This window comes from Myotis daubentonii, chromosome 15, assembly GCF_963259705.1.
Source record: "Myotis daubentonii chromosome 15, mMyoDau2.1, whole genome shotgun sequence".
In the NCBI taxonomy this organism is placed as follows: domain Eukaryota; kingdom Metazoa; phylum Chordata; class Mammalia; order Chiroptera; family Vespertilionidae; genus Myotis; species Myotis daubentonii.
Genome location: NC_081854.1, coordinates 46,229,446 through 46,246,506, shown reverse-complemented (window position 1 = coordinate 46,246,506; position 17,061 = coordinate 46,229,446). Strand labels below are relative to the sequence as shown.

At 51.8% G+C, this 17,061-nt stretch overlaps 1 protein-coding gene across 4 annotated transcripts in view; it reads right to left on the bottom strand.

The window, feature by feature from the left end:
* Nucleotides 1-905: 905 nt before the first annotated feature.
* The window catches only part of RANBP10 (RAN binding protein 10), a 60,041-nt gene continuing 43,885 nt past the window's right edge, over nt 906-17,061 (bottom strand). For all 4 annotated transcript variants that reach the window (XM_059667730.1, XM_059667731.1, XM_059667733.1 and 1 more), the window contains 10 exons: nt 13,779-13,801; nt 11,990-12,174; nt 8,934-9,046; nt 7,380-7,488; nt 7,121-7,269; nt 6,719-6,926; nt 5,912-6,033; nt 5,268-5,413; nt 4,872-4,983; nt 906-4,405 (listed from right to left, as the gene is read on the bottom strand). In XM_059667730.1, coding sequence (XP_059523713.1) covers nt 4,275-4,405; nt 4,872-4,983; nt 5,268-5,413; nt 5,912-6,033; nt 6,719-6,926; nt 7,121-7,269; nt 7,380-7,488; nt 8,934-9,046; nt 11,990-12,174; nt 13,779-13,801 — 1,298 coding nt within the window. In that variant the 3' untranslated portion in view covers nt 906-4,274. The remainder of the gene's footprint in view (nt 4,406-4,871; nt 4,984-5,267; nt 5,414-5,911; nt 6,034-6,718; nt 6,927-7,120; nt 7,270-7,379; nt 7,489-8,933; nt 9,047-11,989; nt 12,175-13,778; nt 13,802-17,061) is intronic.

Sequence of the window (17,061 nt, the reverse complement as noted above, 5' to 3'; positions counted from 1 at the left end):
TGTTAGCCACCACCTATTCCCTATACTATCTTGGGGCACCATTATCCATCCCTTCATTCCAACCAAGACTACATTTATCTTGTCTCTTGCTTCTCCCATCTCTCTTACATCCAGTCACTCATCCTGTTGTGCTAACATCTCCTAAATATTTCTCAAATCTGTTCTCGTGTCTGGCCTACTGCAGTAGCCTCGTAGCTGATTTCTTTGCCTCAATATGTTTCCAGTCCCACCTCCAGGTGGACACCAGCCTAAGCTACTATCTCTCTCCTTTGCATCAAACCCTGATACTTTGGAAACAGAGAAGGCAGAATGAGGCATGAGCAGGCCAGTCACACTAAGGAACATCCTCATGGAGGCAGGGTAGTCGGTTACCTGTACTGCATCCCTATGTGCCAAGCATGCATTATGCATGTTAGAATCTTCTACTACCATGGGGTAGAAGAAATTACATTTTAAGGATGGGGAAACTGATGTGAGAGTTAATTTTCCAGTTACCTAATAGACCGAACTAGGATTTAGAGCACAAGCATTCTCAGATTGACAGAAGGCTAACCTCAATACCCCTCATCAGAAGAGCTTTTTTTTTTACTGTCTAGTGTTTGTGGTGAACGTATTTGAAATGCATTAAAATCTTATTTTGAGGGTAGGACGTCCTGCGGCCCAATTTTTTGAAGTTGAATTTGCTTTTCCTTTGTCTCAGATGAAAGCTATTTTGGGGGAGAGAATCAAGTACCTATCCTCTTTGGGGTCTTGAAAATACCCAACGTCTAGAGTCCTTGAGGCACCAGGGGCCTAGGCACTTGAGAGGTGGACTGAGAAGAGGCCAAACCCTCCCTAGGACACGGTATACCATACAAGGGGTGCCAGCCTCAGTAAGACCCAAAGAGAGACCAGACACTCGTGACTGCTCATGGATGTGTATTTTAATAAAAATAATTCTGTCAAAATACAACAGGAGTTTTTTCATCTCTCAAGTACAATTTAATAGGATGTTTTGTGTTAGAATTCTCTCTAAACCCTCCCACACCCACAAGTTTCATGCTAATGCCAACTATCAACTTGCGAGGACAAAGGCAGAACCAGTGTGCACAATGTGGAGGACATCTGTGTCAGCTGTAGTTACTAATGGAGGAAAACCCTATACAAAAAGGCAGCGCCTTGGGCAGCCAGAATCCACAATCTGGCCACAGGTCCGGGTGCACAGGACTGGTGGTCAAGCAGGGCTCTGCTGCCCAGCCGCCACGCAGAATGCATACCTGAGTTGTGAGCAACCATAGGAACTTTCAGCTCAGACAGTTCTCTGCCTCATCTTCTTTGTGCTTGCTTATGGGGTAGGAAGGCGCTGGGTGGCCAGGTAATCCCCACTTCTCTATCTTACTGACCCCTTTTTGAAGGCCCGCGCCTAGCCACGGACCCATGTGGGTGAGGATCAGGGGTCTGGCTTTCTTTGTGTGGTCTGCCAGTTTTCATCCACTATGGAAGGAGCAATCATTTGGTGGCATGAGGAGAAAAGGCAAGGAAGGAAGGCTGTTCTCTCAGGGCTGGACAACCCAACAGGGCTAAGTCTTCCTCCTGACCCTTTGGGTCAAGTTCGGTTCTTCACCAGGGCTCCTCCCAGCTGCCTCCCCCACTCTCGGCTCCTGGAAGCAGGCTGGTAGGACGGGGTGTGCATAAGGGGCTCCTCTGGCTGGCAGGCAGGCAGGCCTGGACTATCAGCAAGACAGTGGGCTCAAGCAGCTTGGTTTTGGTCCTCTCCACGGCTTGTGGGGCAAAGGCTTATGTCCCAATGGTAAGCTGTCCAACTGGGACAGAGAGCCCCTCTGGAGAGGAACAGAGTAAACAACTTGGACTCAGCTGAAACAGTGAGATAAGGCACAGAAAATGGGGAGATGGCCATGGGTACTGAGTGCAAGCCAGGCGGACACCCAACCCCAAGCAGCACACAGCTGTCCCGGACCCTCCTGGGCCCTCTCTCAGATGCTCCACAGCCCAAGCCCAGGCACCTATCCCCATCCCTGACACACCCCTGAAAGTACCAGCTGCTCAGACACTGCTGGAGGCCTCCCTAACACTGCTGAGCCTCACCCCTCACCCGCCATTCAGCTTTAGGACTTAACAGTGTTGCCCAACCCAGAGGATGAGATTAGTCCCGACTCTGGCACAAATCTATGTGACTTTGGCCAACTCACTTAACCTCCTGGACCTGTTTCCTTATCTGTAAAAGGAGAGGATTAGTGGATCAGATGTTCTCTGTACCCCATCCCAGCTGCAAAAGCCTCTGGTTTTAATTCCCAAACCTTCTTGGCTCTGGCCATTTTAACAGACTGACATTTCCAACCTCTGGGTTTGGGAGTTAGGCATCCCTAGACCTGCACAGGATGAGTTTCCTTTACAGACAGGACAACTCCCTGATGGGCCATGGTCTGTGGGCCGCCAGCTGCCTTGGTGGGACCAAGAAAAAACAGCAGCCTATAGGATCACATCCCAAGGCAGAACTCTAAGACAGCATAGGGCCAGGGTCCTGACCCACCACCAGCAACTGGTCCAACGCAATCGTTTCTCTTGTTGTCCAACTGTGGGCTCAGCAAGGCCTGAGTGACACTGGGTATCTCAGGCCATCCCAACCATTCCTGTGTCCACCGACAGAGAGCAGCAGCTTGCCCAGGCCAGATCGAGGCAGGGACTGGAAACTCGACTTTGGACCTCGTTCCTTTGCAGGGCCTGCTTGTGTGCTCCCGCCCACCCTGAAGCAGGTGGAGAAATCCGTCCCTCCTGGTGCTCCTCTGGGTAGACCTCCTCCCTTTCTTCTCCCCCGGGCTGTCAGTCCTCGCAGCAGATGGCCCACCCACGTCCTGGAAGCCATTGTAGCCCTTCCTTTCCCGATTTCCTGATGACAGTACCAGGACTGTTTTTGCCCCTATCAGCTGTAAGGATCCATCTGATGGGGCTGGTGGGACATTTGTAAAGCCCGTGAGGTCCCTTCCTCTGGCCAGCAAATACTCGTAACAGTCTTTCTGAGAGTGGCTGGAGCCAAACTGCAGGGAGCTGCCTGGCACAGCTGCAGTGAAGCCTGGCCTAAAGGGTCAAAGCTTCTATCCACTCCAGCGACCAGCAGCCCAAGAATCTGCCTCTACAAGGTCCTGGCTTCTCAAGAGAAAGCATGGATTCCATCAGAGCTGTGCAGAGCCAGTGAAGATCCAGGCAGGAAGCAGGCCCTGTACTCAAGGGTCTCTGTCCTGGGAATGGAGACTTCTTCCCCGTAGTCTGACACACAGCAGCTCTCAGGTCAAAGGCAGGTAGTTTCCAGGCAATCAATTTAGAGTAAATGACTTATTTGGCCACCTTAACAAGTGAAGGAAGGATGTTGAAAAGGGAAGAGGTGCAAGGAAGGCAGTGAAAGGCAGGGTAAAATGGTAGATAGTGTGCTGGTCAAGAACCCTCTACTCCCTTGCTTTGTTGTGAGGCCCTGTGTCAACTCTTCTCTTCTCTGGACCCCTGGCACTCTGCTCAGTCTGATTCTCAAGGCCCTGGGGACCCACACCTCTTAGATTCTGCAGACCAGCTTAGCCTGACCTGCCCACTAAGTGCCACTGTCCGTGCCCCCGTCCCCCCACACAAGCCTAATGTGCTTCCTTAAGCTGCAGCTGGGCCTGTAGCTCAACAAGGGGAAGCCTGAAATAAATCACTTGGCTGAGGTTACAGAGATGATTCTTTTTTAATGAGTTGGACTCAAATAAAAACATATGGTGTCTGGACAGCTTCACCCAAGAGGTGCTGGACCACTAACACTACGATAAATACTGTGTCTTTTTTTAATATATATATATTTATATATATATATATATAATCTCATTTTTTTTACTTATGAAAATAATAAGCTATCACCAACTTGGATAGGCTCCATCACTAAATTAGCAGAAACCAGCTCAGCACAAACTCTCCAGAGATAAATACTGGTGGCTCAGTCAGGAGGAAAAAAATAAAGTTTAAAAAACTCCAACCCCTCTCAAAACAAAACCCCCATTTCAAAGTAGGCGCTACAAGAGAGTAACCAGCCAATACTGTGTCATAGGCTGCTGCATGTGGAGGTGGGTGTGGGGGGAGAGATTAAGGTGGGAAAAAAGGATGGAAAAGAAAGGAAAAGAAGGTGAGGAGGCCAGGCAAGAGTGGACTCTGCCCATGGCTTTCAGGTCCCTGCGCCAGATGCCTATGGAGGGCTGGGCTCCAGCCCTGGGGCCAAGAGAGGGCCAAGTGGGGCCAGCCGGCATGGTCAGCTAGTGCAAGTAGTCGTCGACTCTGGCAAAGGAGCAAGATCCCAGGCCCGCTCGGGCCATAAGCCGTAGACATTCAGATGCCTGGCCCAGGGCGAGCATCAGAGGGGGCTGCTTTGGCAGGTTTTGAGACTCTGTGGAAGAAAGACAAGGCCTGGTCACTGCCCTGCCCAGGGCTTGGGCCCAGATCAAAATTTCCTTGGGAACAGAAGGGTGTATGTGGGGGTAGGGGGGTGGGGGGTGGGGTTTGAACAAAATCTCTTGAAACAGAGTGTTCACGTGTCTGTGTGTGTCCCAGCCACCAGGCCATGACCCTGCAGCCATGCCAGAAACCAGAGGACCTTTGCTTTCTTCAGAGCAATGGGCTGACCTGGGCCCACGGTCACAACCTGGGCCCATCACAATCTACTCAGTTAGGCAGAGGGAGGTAAGGATTTAGGTTCGGCCGTGTCAGCCCAAGAGTCCTGTGGGCCACCAGAGAGCTCCTGGGTAGAGCTCAATGCCCTGATTTGGACCAACATCAGCAATTCCTAGGGAGAAGAGGGAGGGGGCCACCCACGTACTCATGGGCAAGCTTCTATTTTTATCAGATCCACTTACCTAAAATAGCACTGTTGAGGGCAGCGCACACAGGCTCCCTCTGGATGGGGTCAAGCTGCTGGCCAACTGGGCAGCTCCAGGGGTCTGAGTATGCCAACAGGCTAAAAGCATCCTAAGGGACAGGGCACTCTTGAGAAGACTGTGGCACACACTATACACACACCTCTGTGACCCTCAGTGAGGGTACAACACACCCCATTGTTGGGTCAGGGAGGGTTGTGGCCTCCCTAGAGCCTAGAGAGGGTGGGCTACACCCTGGATGTCCCATTTCCCGTTGCAGACTTGACTGGAGCCCACTCTGTCCTGGTGCTGCTGTCCCGAGGACCCTCCCGGCGTCACCATGCCTCCATTACCGAATGGGGCCCTCTCTGGATGAGGGCCTGACTTGTTCTGTACCTGCAGCATCTCCGTGTGGGCCAAATTCTTGCCATACTCCCTGCCCAGCTGCTCACTCAGTGCCTGCAACTCGCGGCCAAACAGGATTATCCTTTCTGTGGCAGCCTGGTTGCCCCCACAGAGCTGCCGCCGAGGATGCCCATCATCTGCACCCAGAGTCCAGCAGAGAACACATCAGGAGGAGTGAGGAGAGAAAGGGAGGACTTGAGGGAGGACACCAAAGAGAACATGGCAAGAAGGACCTTGGGGTGAGGGGTACAGCTTCTGCCAGAGGCAAGTGAGGGCTGGGAGGAGCAGGTGGACCATCGTAGCTGAGGTGCTTAGTCCACCTAGCACATGCTCTGGGAGTCAGCTCCAAAGCTTTCCCTCTCCCTACCCTGTACAGATGCAGGGGGGCTCATAACAGTGCCCATGCTCACCAACTCCCTCTAGCCCCAAACGCAGGGGCCCTGGTCTTGGCAATAGGCCAGGGCCTTCCCACCCCAAGCATCCATTAATGACTGGCTAAGGAGGCAGTGAACCAGGTCTAGCTAGAGCCTCTCAAGCTGCCAAAGCCTGCCCTTCCCAACCCCCTCCCAGGTGGAAGGGGCATCTGGACTGAGTGCTGCCGCCCATGGAACACCATGCTGGAGCACGGCCCTCACCCATGCTGGACTCATCGGTCTGCAGGTCCTCATGCTTATAGGCACCATTGACGATGCGCGTCGACATGCTCTCCAGCACACCATTGGGGTAATGCTCCGCCTCCATCTCCATCTCACTGTCGCTGTGGAGAAGGGTTGAGGTGGGAGTTGGCCAAGGTGATGTGGTTGCAGCAGTTTGTTTGGGCCTCCTATAGCTGTGCTGTGGGTTAACTGAGGGCTCCTAGGAGCATCAAAGGACAGCTCTGGCTTCCCAGGCTCCAACACTTGGCCCCTCCTGAGATACCAGCCAGAGGTCTGTTACCTGATTCTCACTCTTGTCCCAATGCTGCCTCTGTGGCCCTCCCCTTGCTGACTCTCCTCCAAGTTGGCACACTCCTAATCAGCCCCCCACCCCCAAATGACAGGAGCCTGTGAGGCCCAACAGGCATTTCTTCGGGACCCGAACCCTAAGGCCACTTGTATCTGTAGCCTAAAATTCCTGCCTGCCCAACCTGGGTGACCACAAGCCAAGCCCAGTAAGTGCCTTCAGTATACATTGGGGGTTCTAAGGCCTGGTCTCTCTGGGAGACCACATTCTTAGCCTGGCAGTGCGGGTGCCTCTGGATAAAGAGAGGACAGAGTAAAATGGCAGTTGAATCATGGTAGGGCCAAAAGCCAGAGCCAGTGCCTGGCGGGTCAGCAGCTACTACTCCAGGTACAGACTGGGGTGGAGGTGGAGGAGGAAGTGCAGGGGGCAGCACTCAAAAGGCTGCAGTGGGCCCAGGAGGCACAGAGCAGAAGGCAGGAGGAAGAAGCTAAGACAGGCACCTGGTCTCTTGGTTACTGGTGCTGCTGTGGGGCTGGGACTTGGTGGAATCTGTTGAGTTGGACTCGGAATAATTGACGGAGGATGGGGACGAGGAGGAAGAGGAGGACGCGGAGGAGGACGAGGAGGAGCTGGGCGCGGGGTATTTACTGTGGTTCTGTTTGCTCTTGGAGGATGCGATGCCATTGCTGCAGCTGGGACTATCTGCACCTGTAAGCCAGGGAACATTCAGAAGAGGAGGGGCAACTTGCCATCAAGCAGGGCCCTGGGAATGACTATAGGGGTCCCATCTCCCTTCTCCCAAGTTCAGCAGTGAACCCTAAGCCCAGCCCAGGGAAGGGTATTGTAAGTGGACTTTCTTCTCCACACCAGTATTTCCCAGAGCCCTCTGGAGAGTGGCTGACCTGTGTTGTGCATGTGGGAACTACTGGGGCCGTGTCGGGGGCTGAGGCTGGGGGAGCCGGGGTAGCTGTCCTGGGACTTGGGGCTTCGGGAGCTCAAGCTGCGGACCTCACTGTCAGTCCCATTCACCATCTCCACAAACTGTCGGCACCTGCAGAGGGAGCGGAGCGGCACTGCTCTGGGCTTGGTCCGGGTTGCATGTTCCCACCACCATCTGAGAAGGGCTGGGCTATGGGGGAGCTGGTAGGCCCCAAAACTTACTTGAGCATGAAGAGCAGGTTGGGGTTGTGCTCTAGTAGCCCTGGGTAGAAGCGCTGTGTGGTCTCAATGGCCTCACCCACACGGCCCTCCAGTACCAACTTCTGGATCTCTGCAGAGAGCAAGAACACGGCAGTGAGGGGGGGGCTACAAACGGTCCTCACAGCTGCAGCCGGCAACTGCCAACCCTGAGCACAGGCCAGCGGCAGTCAGGTGGTCTGGCTCAGAGCGCTATGCCGGTTGAGATGCTCATAGAAGAGGCTGAAGAAAGAACCTGGCCATCCAGCCCCACAATAGACCCTGGTTTTTGCCAAGCGTCGAGAGTCCTCAAAGAATAAGAGGGGAAAACAGAGCAGGGACTCTCAGCCCAGCGACAACAGGGTGAGTTTGGAGGCTTGTCCCTATGAAGTACAGGTCACCAGAGTCTGGGTTGGGGGAGGGGCACTGGCTGTTGGAACATGATGGGGGGATTGGCACCCAAGCAGTTTGGTGACCCTAGGCGCTTCTCTTCAGACAGAGTTCTCTTTTCAGGCCTCACAGGGGAGGGGCAATGGAGGGCACTGGTTTCTGGGCCAGAGCCCATGTCTTGGCAGTCGTCAGGGGCTGCAGCATGCTCCCTGCCGGGAGAGAAGATCATCCTCCTCACACTGGCATCTCTGACGTTGACACCTCTCAGGCATCAGCATCTTGCTCTTGCCCTGGGGCCTGGTGCGTCTTGCTGGAGCGACTTCTGGGTCTGAGACTCTCATTCATAGATCCCAAGTCTGGGATCCCTTTCCGTCTGACTGGATGGGTGTAGCTTCTCTGGGAGACACAGACACATGCACATACACAGAGATGGCAGGCTCAGAGAGACGCAAGCAGGCACACACAGACACACATGTCCACATATACCCATTCTCCCTCACTCTTCTCTTCCTATCTCTTTCCTGGGCCCTGTTCCTCTTTGTATAATACCCTCTTTCCATAAACGAGCCCCATAGCACACAGGCCAGTATGAACACCAGGAAAGCTTCCTCTGGCTCCTGCCTTTGGTTGTCTGCAAAGGGCAGGACCAGAGGTGGGGAACAGAGACGGGTGCTAACACAACAGCCACTGAGCATCAGATTTCACACTGATTCCTTCAGTCCTCTCTATGGCCAGGAGAAGGCAGAACTACTAACGGTGAGTAAATGGTGTGAAAGGAAGGACATTGGTCCATGATGCAAACATACTCTTGTCAGAAGACCATGAACAAGATGCTGAGTAGAAGCCAGGATTCAGGGGGAAGGAAGCACGGGGGGAGTGAGGTCCAGCCAGCCAGGCCAGCAGAGTGTGCATTAGGGAGGTGGCACTGTGACATTCCCATACGGCCAGACTGTCCATCTGGGCAGCGCTGCTTGAAGGAGGGACAGAAGCAAGGCCTGGGGCTGGGTTGGGGCTCTGGGCTGGTCTCCTGGTGGTGAGGACCAGAGCTGAATGGAATCCTGGCAGGTTACTCAGGCTGGCATGAGCCAGACAGCGGAGTTAGGGACAGGTGAGGGAGGGAGGGAAAGGAGAGAGGAGAATCAACCTTACTTTGTCTGTTCTTTATGGACGCTTGCTCTTCCTGAATCGGGGTTTCAGTCATTCGGGCAAAAGCTGTGGCTGTGGCACAATACCCATGATGCACCAGGTAAGATGAGACCATGCTAGAAGAAAGGAAATGCTCAGGTGACACTCAAGAATTGCATTTCTCGTAGTTACCAAATAATCACAAGGATGTTAAAGTACAGCATAGGGAATATAGTCGATAATATTGTAATAACTGTATGGTATCAGGTGGGTACTTGAAATGTCAGGGGCACCACATTGTAAAGTATGCGACTGTCTAACCACTATGCTGGACACGGGAAATTATACAAAATAATATTGAATGTAAACTGTAATTTTAAAATGTTAAAAAAAAAAAAAAAAGAACTGCATTTCTCACTGACCACCTGATGAGACAATTTCCCTGTTAGGTCTTCCCTAAACACATCTTAGAGGTGCAACTTCCACAGAATGAGAACAAAGGGGTTAAAACAAAAATGAAAACTTCCCCCAGTGCTTATGCAGTCAGGCTGGGCTGGGGCGGGTCATGTCTGTCCTCACGCTTGGAGGAGTGGCTGCAGTTTCTCTGGGATATGCTGCCCACACGTGGGCAAGCACGGTAACAAAAGCACACACACCATCTTAGAGCAGCAGCTGCCTGCTGTGAAATGCGGCAAGTCCAGAGATGGTCAACAGTCTCTGAGGGCTTCCTGGAAAGGCAGCCTGCCAAGCGGTCTGGCAGCTGCCCAGCTAGGGAGAATGCACGCCACGTGCATACCTCCTACCGACACAGGAGCTCCTCTTGGGCTGCCCTACGTGCCTGGCAGGAACACTCTAGCTCACCAGGCAAACCTGGCCCTCAGGGGTGCTGGCTCTAAAGGGTCAAGAGGAGCTAACCCACGAATAAGTTACTCCTCGTAGGTCACAATTCAGGGCCCTGGGAAGCCAAGATAACAGGCAACATGGCCAAAGGGAGCACAATCTTTGGAAAATAGTCCTGAGAAGCCCAAGGCCCAGCAGCCGTTTAATCCCACGTGTGCGTGTACACACATGTAGAGAAGAAGGAAGAGCCCTCAGATGTGATGTGTAGAGGAGGTGAATCCTTGGCTCGTGCATGTGACAAATGGCACTATTACAGTTGCCAGACACATGCCTGAAGGGCTGTCATGAGGAAGGCACAGAAGTTTGTGTGCCCTTGTGTTTCAGGGGGGTAAATGAGATGATATACATAAAGTGCCCAGCACAAAGTACAGCCGCTTATTATGAAATTATGTATCTTAATGCTATATTCTAAGTAATAATTCTTTTTTAAAAAAATATTTTTTTGATTTCAGAGAGGGAGAGAAAGATAGAAAAATCAATGATGAGAGATAATCATTGGTTGGCTGCCTCTTGCACGCCCCACACTGAGGATCAAGCCCGCAACCCAAGCATGTGCCCCAACTGGGAATTGAACCATGACTTCCTGGTTCATAGGAAGACGCTCAACCACTGAGCCACGCCAGCTGGGCAGTAATAATTCTTATATTTTATTATAAACACACCGGCAAAATTTTTTGATGACACATGTTTGGGACGACACTAAAATGTCCAGTCACTTTGATTCAATAATTCCACTACTTGAAAGGGCACCAAGAAAATAATCTTTTTTCTAAAATGATTTTATTGACTTGAGAGAGAGACAGGAAGGGAGAAGAAGAGATAGAAAACAGCAAGGAGAGAGAAACATTGATCCACTGCCTCCTGCATGTCCCCTACTGGGGATGGAGCCACAACCTGGGCATGTGCCCTGACTGGGAATCGAACCATGACCTCCTGGTTCAAGAGTTGACGCTCAACCAGTGAGCAACACCAGCCAGGCAAAAAAATCATCTTAATTAAAAAAAACAACCTCAATGTACAAAAGGGTTATCTACACAAGCAAAACACAGAAATGAACCTGAACCTCCTACCAAGAGAAGCCAGTCAAGGAGCTTGTATCAAAATTTGTCTCCTAGATAATATAGCCATTAACAATGTCCATAAAACGAACACAAGTTATATGCAGGTGTTGGCAAATACTACCTATGAACACACACAGGCACACAGATACACACATGTAAACAAGTACACCCACGTGCTGAGCCCAGGCCCTGTAAGCTGAGAGCATCAGTCCCGCCCCCACACAGCTGGGGCAGCTCCACCTCTCCCTTTGCCCATCCCAGCAAGTGTGCTGCAGGGACAGGCACGGACCTGGCCCTCCGAGGATGAGCTTCCCGTTAGCTCTGGGGGCTGGGAACAAAACGTAGCAGTGCTGCTCTTCCTGAGAAGGGTCTGGCCACCTCGCCCTCCCTCAGCTCTCCCTAGGGCTTGGCTCAATTTCAATCCCTCAAGAAAGGAAAACTACACAAAGAACCCAACCCAAGGGACCACGGCTAGTGGAAGCCTAGCCCTTCACGGCCTATCCTTGGGAGCCAAGCTAACAAGCTAACCCTCCTCCTGGCAGAGTGGGTACTGGTCATTGCCTCACTCAGGCCTGCAACTGGTAAGTGGAAGAGAGACCCAAACCTGACCTCCCTTGGGATTCTCAGCAAGACTGGCCTCCAGGACAGCCTGGGGATTAATCAGCCAAGAGCTGGCTAGACTGTCTTCCTGCCACCACTGATATGGATGCCTGGGACTTAGCTGGATGCTGACCCTGAAAAGTGACCTCAGGCCAGAATTATGGCATGACAGATACTCCCTAAGGTGAAAATCAATCTACAGAGGAAGAAACCAGATGGCATCCTAGGACATCCTCTGCAGAATCACCCGGGGAGGCAAAACAGCCCTGCTGGTGATATTACATATGGAGCCATGAGATCCAGGTGGGGGGCAGGGGGAAAAAGGTTTAATTAACAGGAGATCTGGAGAACTGAATGAGAGCCACCCATCAGATAAGAGGGAAGCAGAACAGCAGCAGGCAGAGTCATCTGGGAGAGCTTTCAGGAAGGAAACTACCCACTGAGTTCATAAGAGCCTACAGGACAGTGAGGCCCCTGGGATGGGGCAGGGGTGGGTAAGGGCAGGAGCAGGGCACTCACTTCTGTAGCACCGCCTGCCACTCGCCAAGCCGGGCACTGATGGGGAAGCAGTGGACAGTGCCCTGGACCTTGGCACGCCACTCCCGCATGTAGTCCTCAATGTCAAACAGGAAGGGCTGCTGCCCAAAGTTGGCGTCCACAATCTCCCCAGGTGTCTGCAGGCCTACGGTGGGGTAGAGGTTGGCCTGAGGAGGAGAATGAAATGTCAGTCAGGCCGTGAGGGCAGTGGGGCAGCAGGCCTTGCCTCGCCTCTGGGGCAGAGCAAGAACACTCGGCTTGGCTCCCACAGGCTGCTGCTCTGGCTGTGAGAGAACTGCAGCAAGGCTGGAGGTGGCAGCGCTGAGCCACATTCTGCCCACCTCCCTACCAGACACTAGTCCCCAAAACTTGAGGGATAAAGCAAAAGCAAAGCAAGCCAGGCCCCACATGGAGTCTCCTTCCCTACATCAGAGGCTATGGTGTTCCCCAAAGCCCAACGCTCAGGGCCCCTCTTCGGGACTCAGCCAGGGCACAGCAAGGCAGGTGGGCTCCATGACCCTGAAGATGTGTGTGTCTGTGAAGATCTGCTGCAGGCATGGGTTACAGCTCTTCTCAGAAAGAGCCAGGAACAAGGATCCTTTTGCCACAAAAAACGGGTATATGAGGGGGCAGGAAGAGACAGGGGGAGGCAGGAAAGGAGGGGAGGAAGAGGAGAGCATGGCGAAAGGAGTTAGGTGGTTTAAACCCCCTAACGCTGGCAAAGTGCAAAGAGAAGCCACTGCCCTTCCTGTCAGACTCATAAAGAGGATCTTCAGGCCACTGAGGTTTCGGCATGTCCCTCCATGGGTGTGGGGCTCCCTGCTTTCTATCTATCCCCTGCCATGACCAGCTTCTGCCCGGCCACTCCCTCACTCGGTGCCCCCTGTGGCGCCCCACTACTACTGACCACATTCATGTCTGGCTGTTTCATGTCACATCTCCACAACTAGACTCTTCCCTAGTCAGGATTCTCCTCCTGTCTATTCACTTTGCCTAGGACCACGGCCCCTTTCTGAGGCCTTCAGGCAGCAGGAAAGGATTCTGATCCATAGACAAGAGGTTCTAACAGGATCCTGGTGCTGCCGTCTGGGCTTCGCAGATCACAAGGCCCCAGGATCCCAAAGCAGCCACCGGAGTCAGCAAACCCTTCCTCCTTCCAGAACACGGCCAGGGCAAACAGAGCAGGGAGCCAGGCTCCCAGCATCTGGGTGGAAGTCTGCACAGGATGAGGCCCATGATGACAATTAATAAAGGGTTGCGGGAGGTGAGGATGAGCCCTGAACTGAGCCAGCAGGAAACCTCACCCTTTTCCAAGAAGAGAAAACCCCACAAAGCTCACCTCCCTGGCTGATGCAAGGTAGCAGGTTCAAGTTCCCTAGGGCACTGGCTTTCCTCAGGGATCTCTGATGGAATTCACAGGGACCTAACAGTTCAGGAATAATTCTCTACACTCTGCACCCCAATCCATTGGCTGTAAGTCACAGAACTGGCTCAGACCATCTGAGCCATGGGGCCACCCTCATCTCCCCCCAATCCCCAGCTGTCTTTGGAAATGCCACAAATCACTGCACCTGGTAAGAGTCATGGAGGAAGACCAGCCCTCGCTACTGGAGAAAGGCAAGCAGGTACCCCCTACTGGTACCCTCAAGTAGACAACACAGTCCATATCCCTGGGTGAGGAAAGGGGAGACTTCACACCCTTCACTTCCTGGTACCACCATAATTAAGCCCCCAAAAGCCCAAAGAGGGGCGAACCAATGGTAATACTCACCGGGAGATCTGTGAAGGCTATACCTGTGGAGGGAAAGAAACAGTTATGAGCTCTCAGGCGGTCCATCACCATAGCTGGGGAGGGGGCTGGTCACCACATCTACCCTATGATGGAGGCCAAGCACATGCTAGGGCCTGAGAGTTTTAGACCCTGGCCTTCCCTTTGCTGGATGGCCCAGCCAGAAGTGACGTCAAATCGATACTTAAATATTTGGCCCTGGCCAGTTGTCCCGTGCACCAAAAGGTCACCAGTTCGATTCCAGATCAGGGCACATATCCAGGTCGTAGTTTCCAGTCAGGGTGTGTACTGGATGGAGGCAACTGTTCAATGTTTCTCTCTCTCTCTCTCTCTCTCTCTCTCTCTCTCTCTCTCTCTCTCTCTCTCTCTCTCCCTCTCTCCCTCCCTCCCCTCCTTCCTCTTTCCAAAATCAGTAAAAACATTAAAAAATATTTGTCTACAGTGCTTCCATTCTCTCAGGAAAAGCCCACTAGAAAAGACTAAAACCCAAATGATCTACCCCTGAGGCCTTTCCAGGCCTGATCCTTCTCTTGACCCAACACATATTGATGGAAACCTACTGTATATGCCAGGCCCTTTTTCCATTCATTAACTCATCTGATCCTCATACCAACCCTGGGAAGCAGACTTTCTTATCCTTATTCTACAAATGAGGAAAGAAAACCTCAGAGGCTAAACCAATAGTCATAAAATTAGCAGAAATGGTAGGGCTGAACTCAGTGCTAGTCTGACACTCCAAAATCATCCAGAGCTGTCAGCACTGGAGACAGTGAGGGTGGTGGCTGCCCATTTCCAGCCCATACCCATCCAGAGTTCCCAGAGCTTCCCAAGGCGACAAAGCCCAGCTTAACACTGGCCTGTGTACCCTCTGAACCCTCCTGTCAAGAGAAGAGGTTGTGTTTCCAGGGACCTCAGCCTGAACCAGAAGTGAGGGTGGAGGAGAACGGGACCCCAAATATATGAGCAGGCCTGAGCAGGAGAGGCCTCAGACTATCCACCCAAGCACTCATGTTCTACAGATTGAAAAGCGACAGAGCCAAAGGAGACTGTCCTGAGGACTCATAACCTTCCCATTTTTTAAAAATTTTAGATAAATTCTTACTACCTTTTAGAAACTCCTGAGCCCTTGCCCTGAAAGGTTTTCAAACCACTGACTCCTTAGAAGTCCTAGTCTGCTTTCCCAACAGCACCCAGAAAAGAAACTGAAGCCCCGAAAGGCTCTAACCATACGTCTCCCAGGAAACCTGGAGCCAGAATACTGCCAGCTAGCCAACGCATATCACATGCTTCCTCTGTGCTGGGCACTGGGCTCAGTGTTTAACAATAAGCCATTTAGGCCTGGCCAGTGTAGCTCAGTTGGTTGGGCATCATCCTGTGGACCGAAAGGTTGCTGGTTCAATTCCAGGTCAGGGCACATGCCTGGGTTGTAGGCTTGATCCCCAGTAGGAGGCATGCTGAAGGCAGCCAATTGATGCTTCGCTCTCACATCGATGTTTCTTTCTTTCCCTTTCCTTTCCTCTCTCTCTAAACCATTTACTCCTCAGAACAACCTTGGAAAGTGTACATTCTCTCTGACACTAGTTTACAGATGAAAAAATCAAGGTGTAGAGAGATTGTTTACATTCTTTGTGGGACTACTTTGCTCTGCAGTGAATGAAGCTCATAAACTCCATGATCTGCCTACCTGAGGCCACTTCTGGCCCCACAGGCAGAGTGAGCAGTCACAAAGCTGGCAGAATGAAATCTAGGAGCTCCTCTGAACCCAGGAGACCCCAACATCCACCTCCCAGGTCTGCGTGGGAGCTGCCCGCATGGATCTCAGTATGGCCAGGCTGCTGTTGCTGTACCCCCTGCTCCTGGAGGAGGCCCAGAGAACACTGGAAGAAGGGGAAGTTCAGGCTCCATCAGTTATCTGTAGTGTGACCTTTGGCAAACTGAAAAAAAGAGGGTAACACTAATTCTGATACCTCAAGAGAGAAACTGAGATACTTTGTGAAAGCTGCTCATCTGGCCTTAGCCAGTTTGGCTCAGTGGATAAAGCATAAGTGGGCGGACTGAAGGGTCCCAGATATGTATCTCGTTTTCAGGCTCCTCTCCTGGTCGGAGTGCGTGCAGGAGGCAACCAATCGATGTATTTCTCTCACATCAATGTTTCTCTGTTTTTCCCTCTTTCTTCCACTCTCTCTAAAAATCAATGGGAAAATATCCTAGGGTGAGGATTAACAAGAGAAAAAAAACAACCTGTCTATCTGAAGAAAAGCTGCTTCATGAACTATGAGGTCTGTGTACAATTTGACTGCAGTTGTGCCACCAGGTGAGGCAACTGCCACACTTCTGGGCAAAGAATGGCCTACCCAGGCTTACCCAGCTCTGTCTATGGCACTCAGGAAGGACAAGACCTTGAAGTGCTTCCAGGAGGATGAGGACAGAGGCAACTCCACCCCCTATTACACTGGAAAAGATCTCTGGGAGCCTCTGCAAGGCCACTGTGATGAAAACATCTGGGCTGGCCCACAGGAAGAAGGTCCAAGAAAAGGTCCAGGATACAAACAAGACACTCTAATTTTTTGATGAGAAGTGCCTTGAGACAAACAGACATAGGTCAGGGTTCAATGAGACTGAGGGTATAAAGAACCTGTGAAAGCCCAGCCGGTGTGGATCCCCAGTGGGGGGTAGTGGGGAGTATGCAGGAAACAGCCAATAGGTGATTCTTTCTCATCACTGATGTTTCTATCTCTCTCTCTCCCTTCCCCTTCCTCTCTGAAATCAATACAAGTATATTTTAATTAAAAAAACAACAACAAAACCGATGGGAGAGCACAGAGCTGGATAAAAATGACGCTGCAAGTACTAGTACACCAACTACTTGGCGGATGAGCCATCAGTCTCCTGCCTCCATTCGCCTGCTCATTCACCCATCTGTCAAGTATCTGCTGAGACTACCCAGGAGCTCGGCCTCTGACAGGCACTAAGAAACCAGCTGCAAGCCTGGCCCTAAAAGTTCTGCAAGAGAGATGGCATGCAACTAATAATTACACAAACAACTGATTAATGCCATAAAGGGAGAGCGCTGTGATAGAGGACAATAAAATAAATGAAATAAAGGGGGAGGCCAGGAAACATCATTCTTCTCTAAAGGGGAAAAGGTTCTGAGGTTAGAGAGCAGTGATTGGTTCATCGATCCTGGGTGAGATTCTGAAGCACATTTATTGATAAGCTGGCTTGTGAAAAGGAAACAAGGTCATTAGAAGAGTCACCAAGTAGT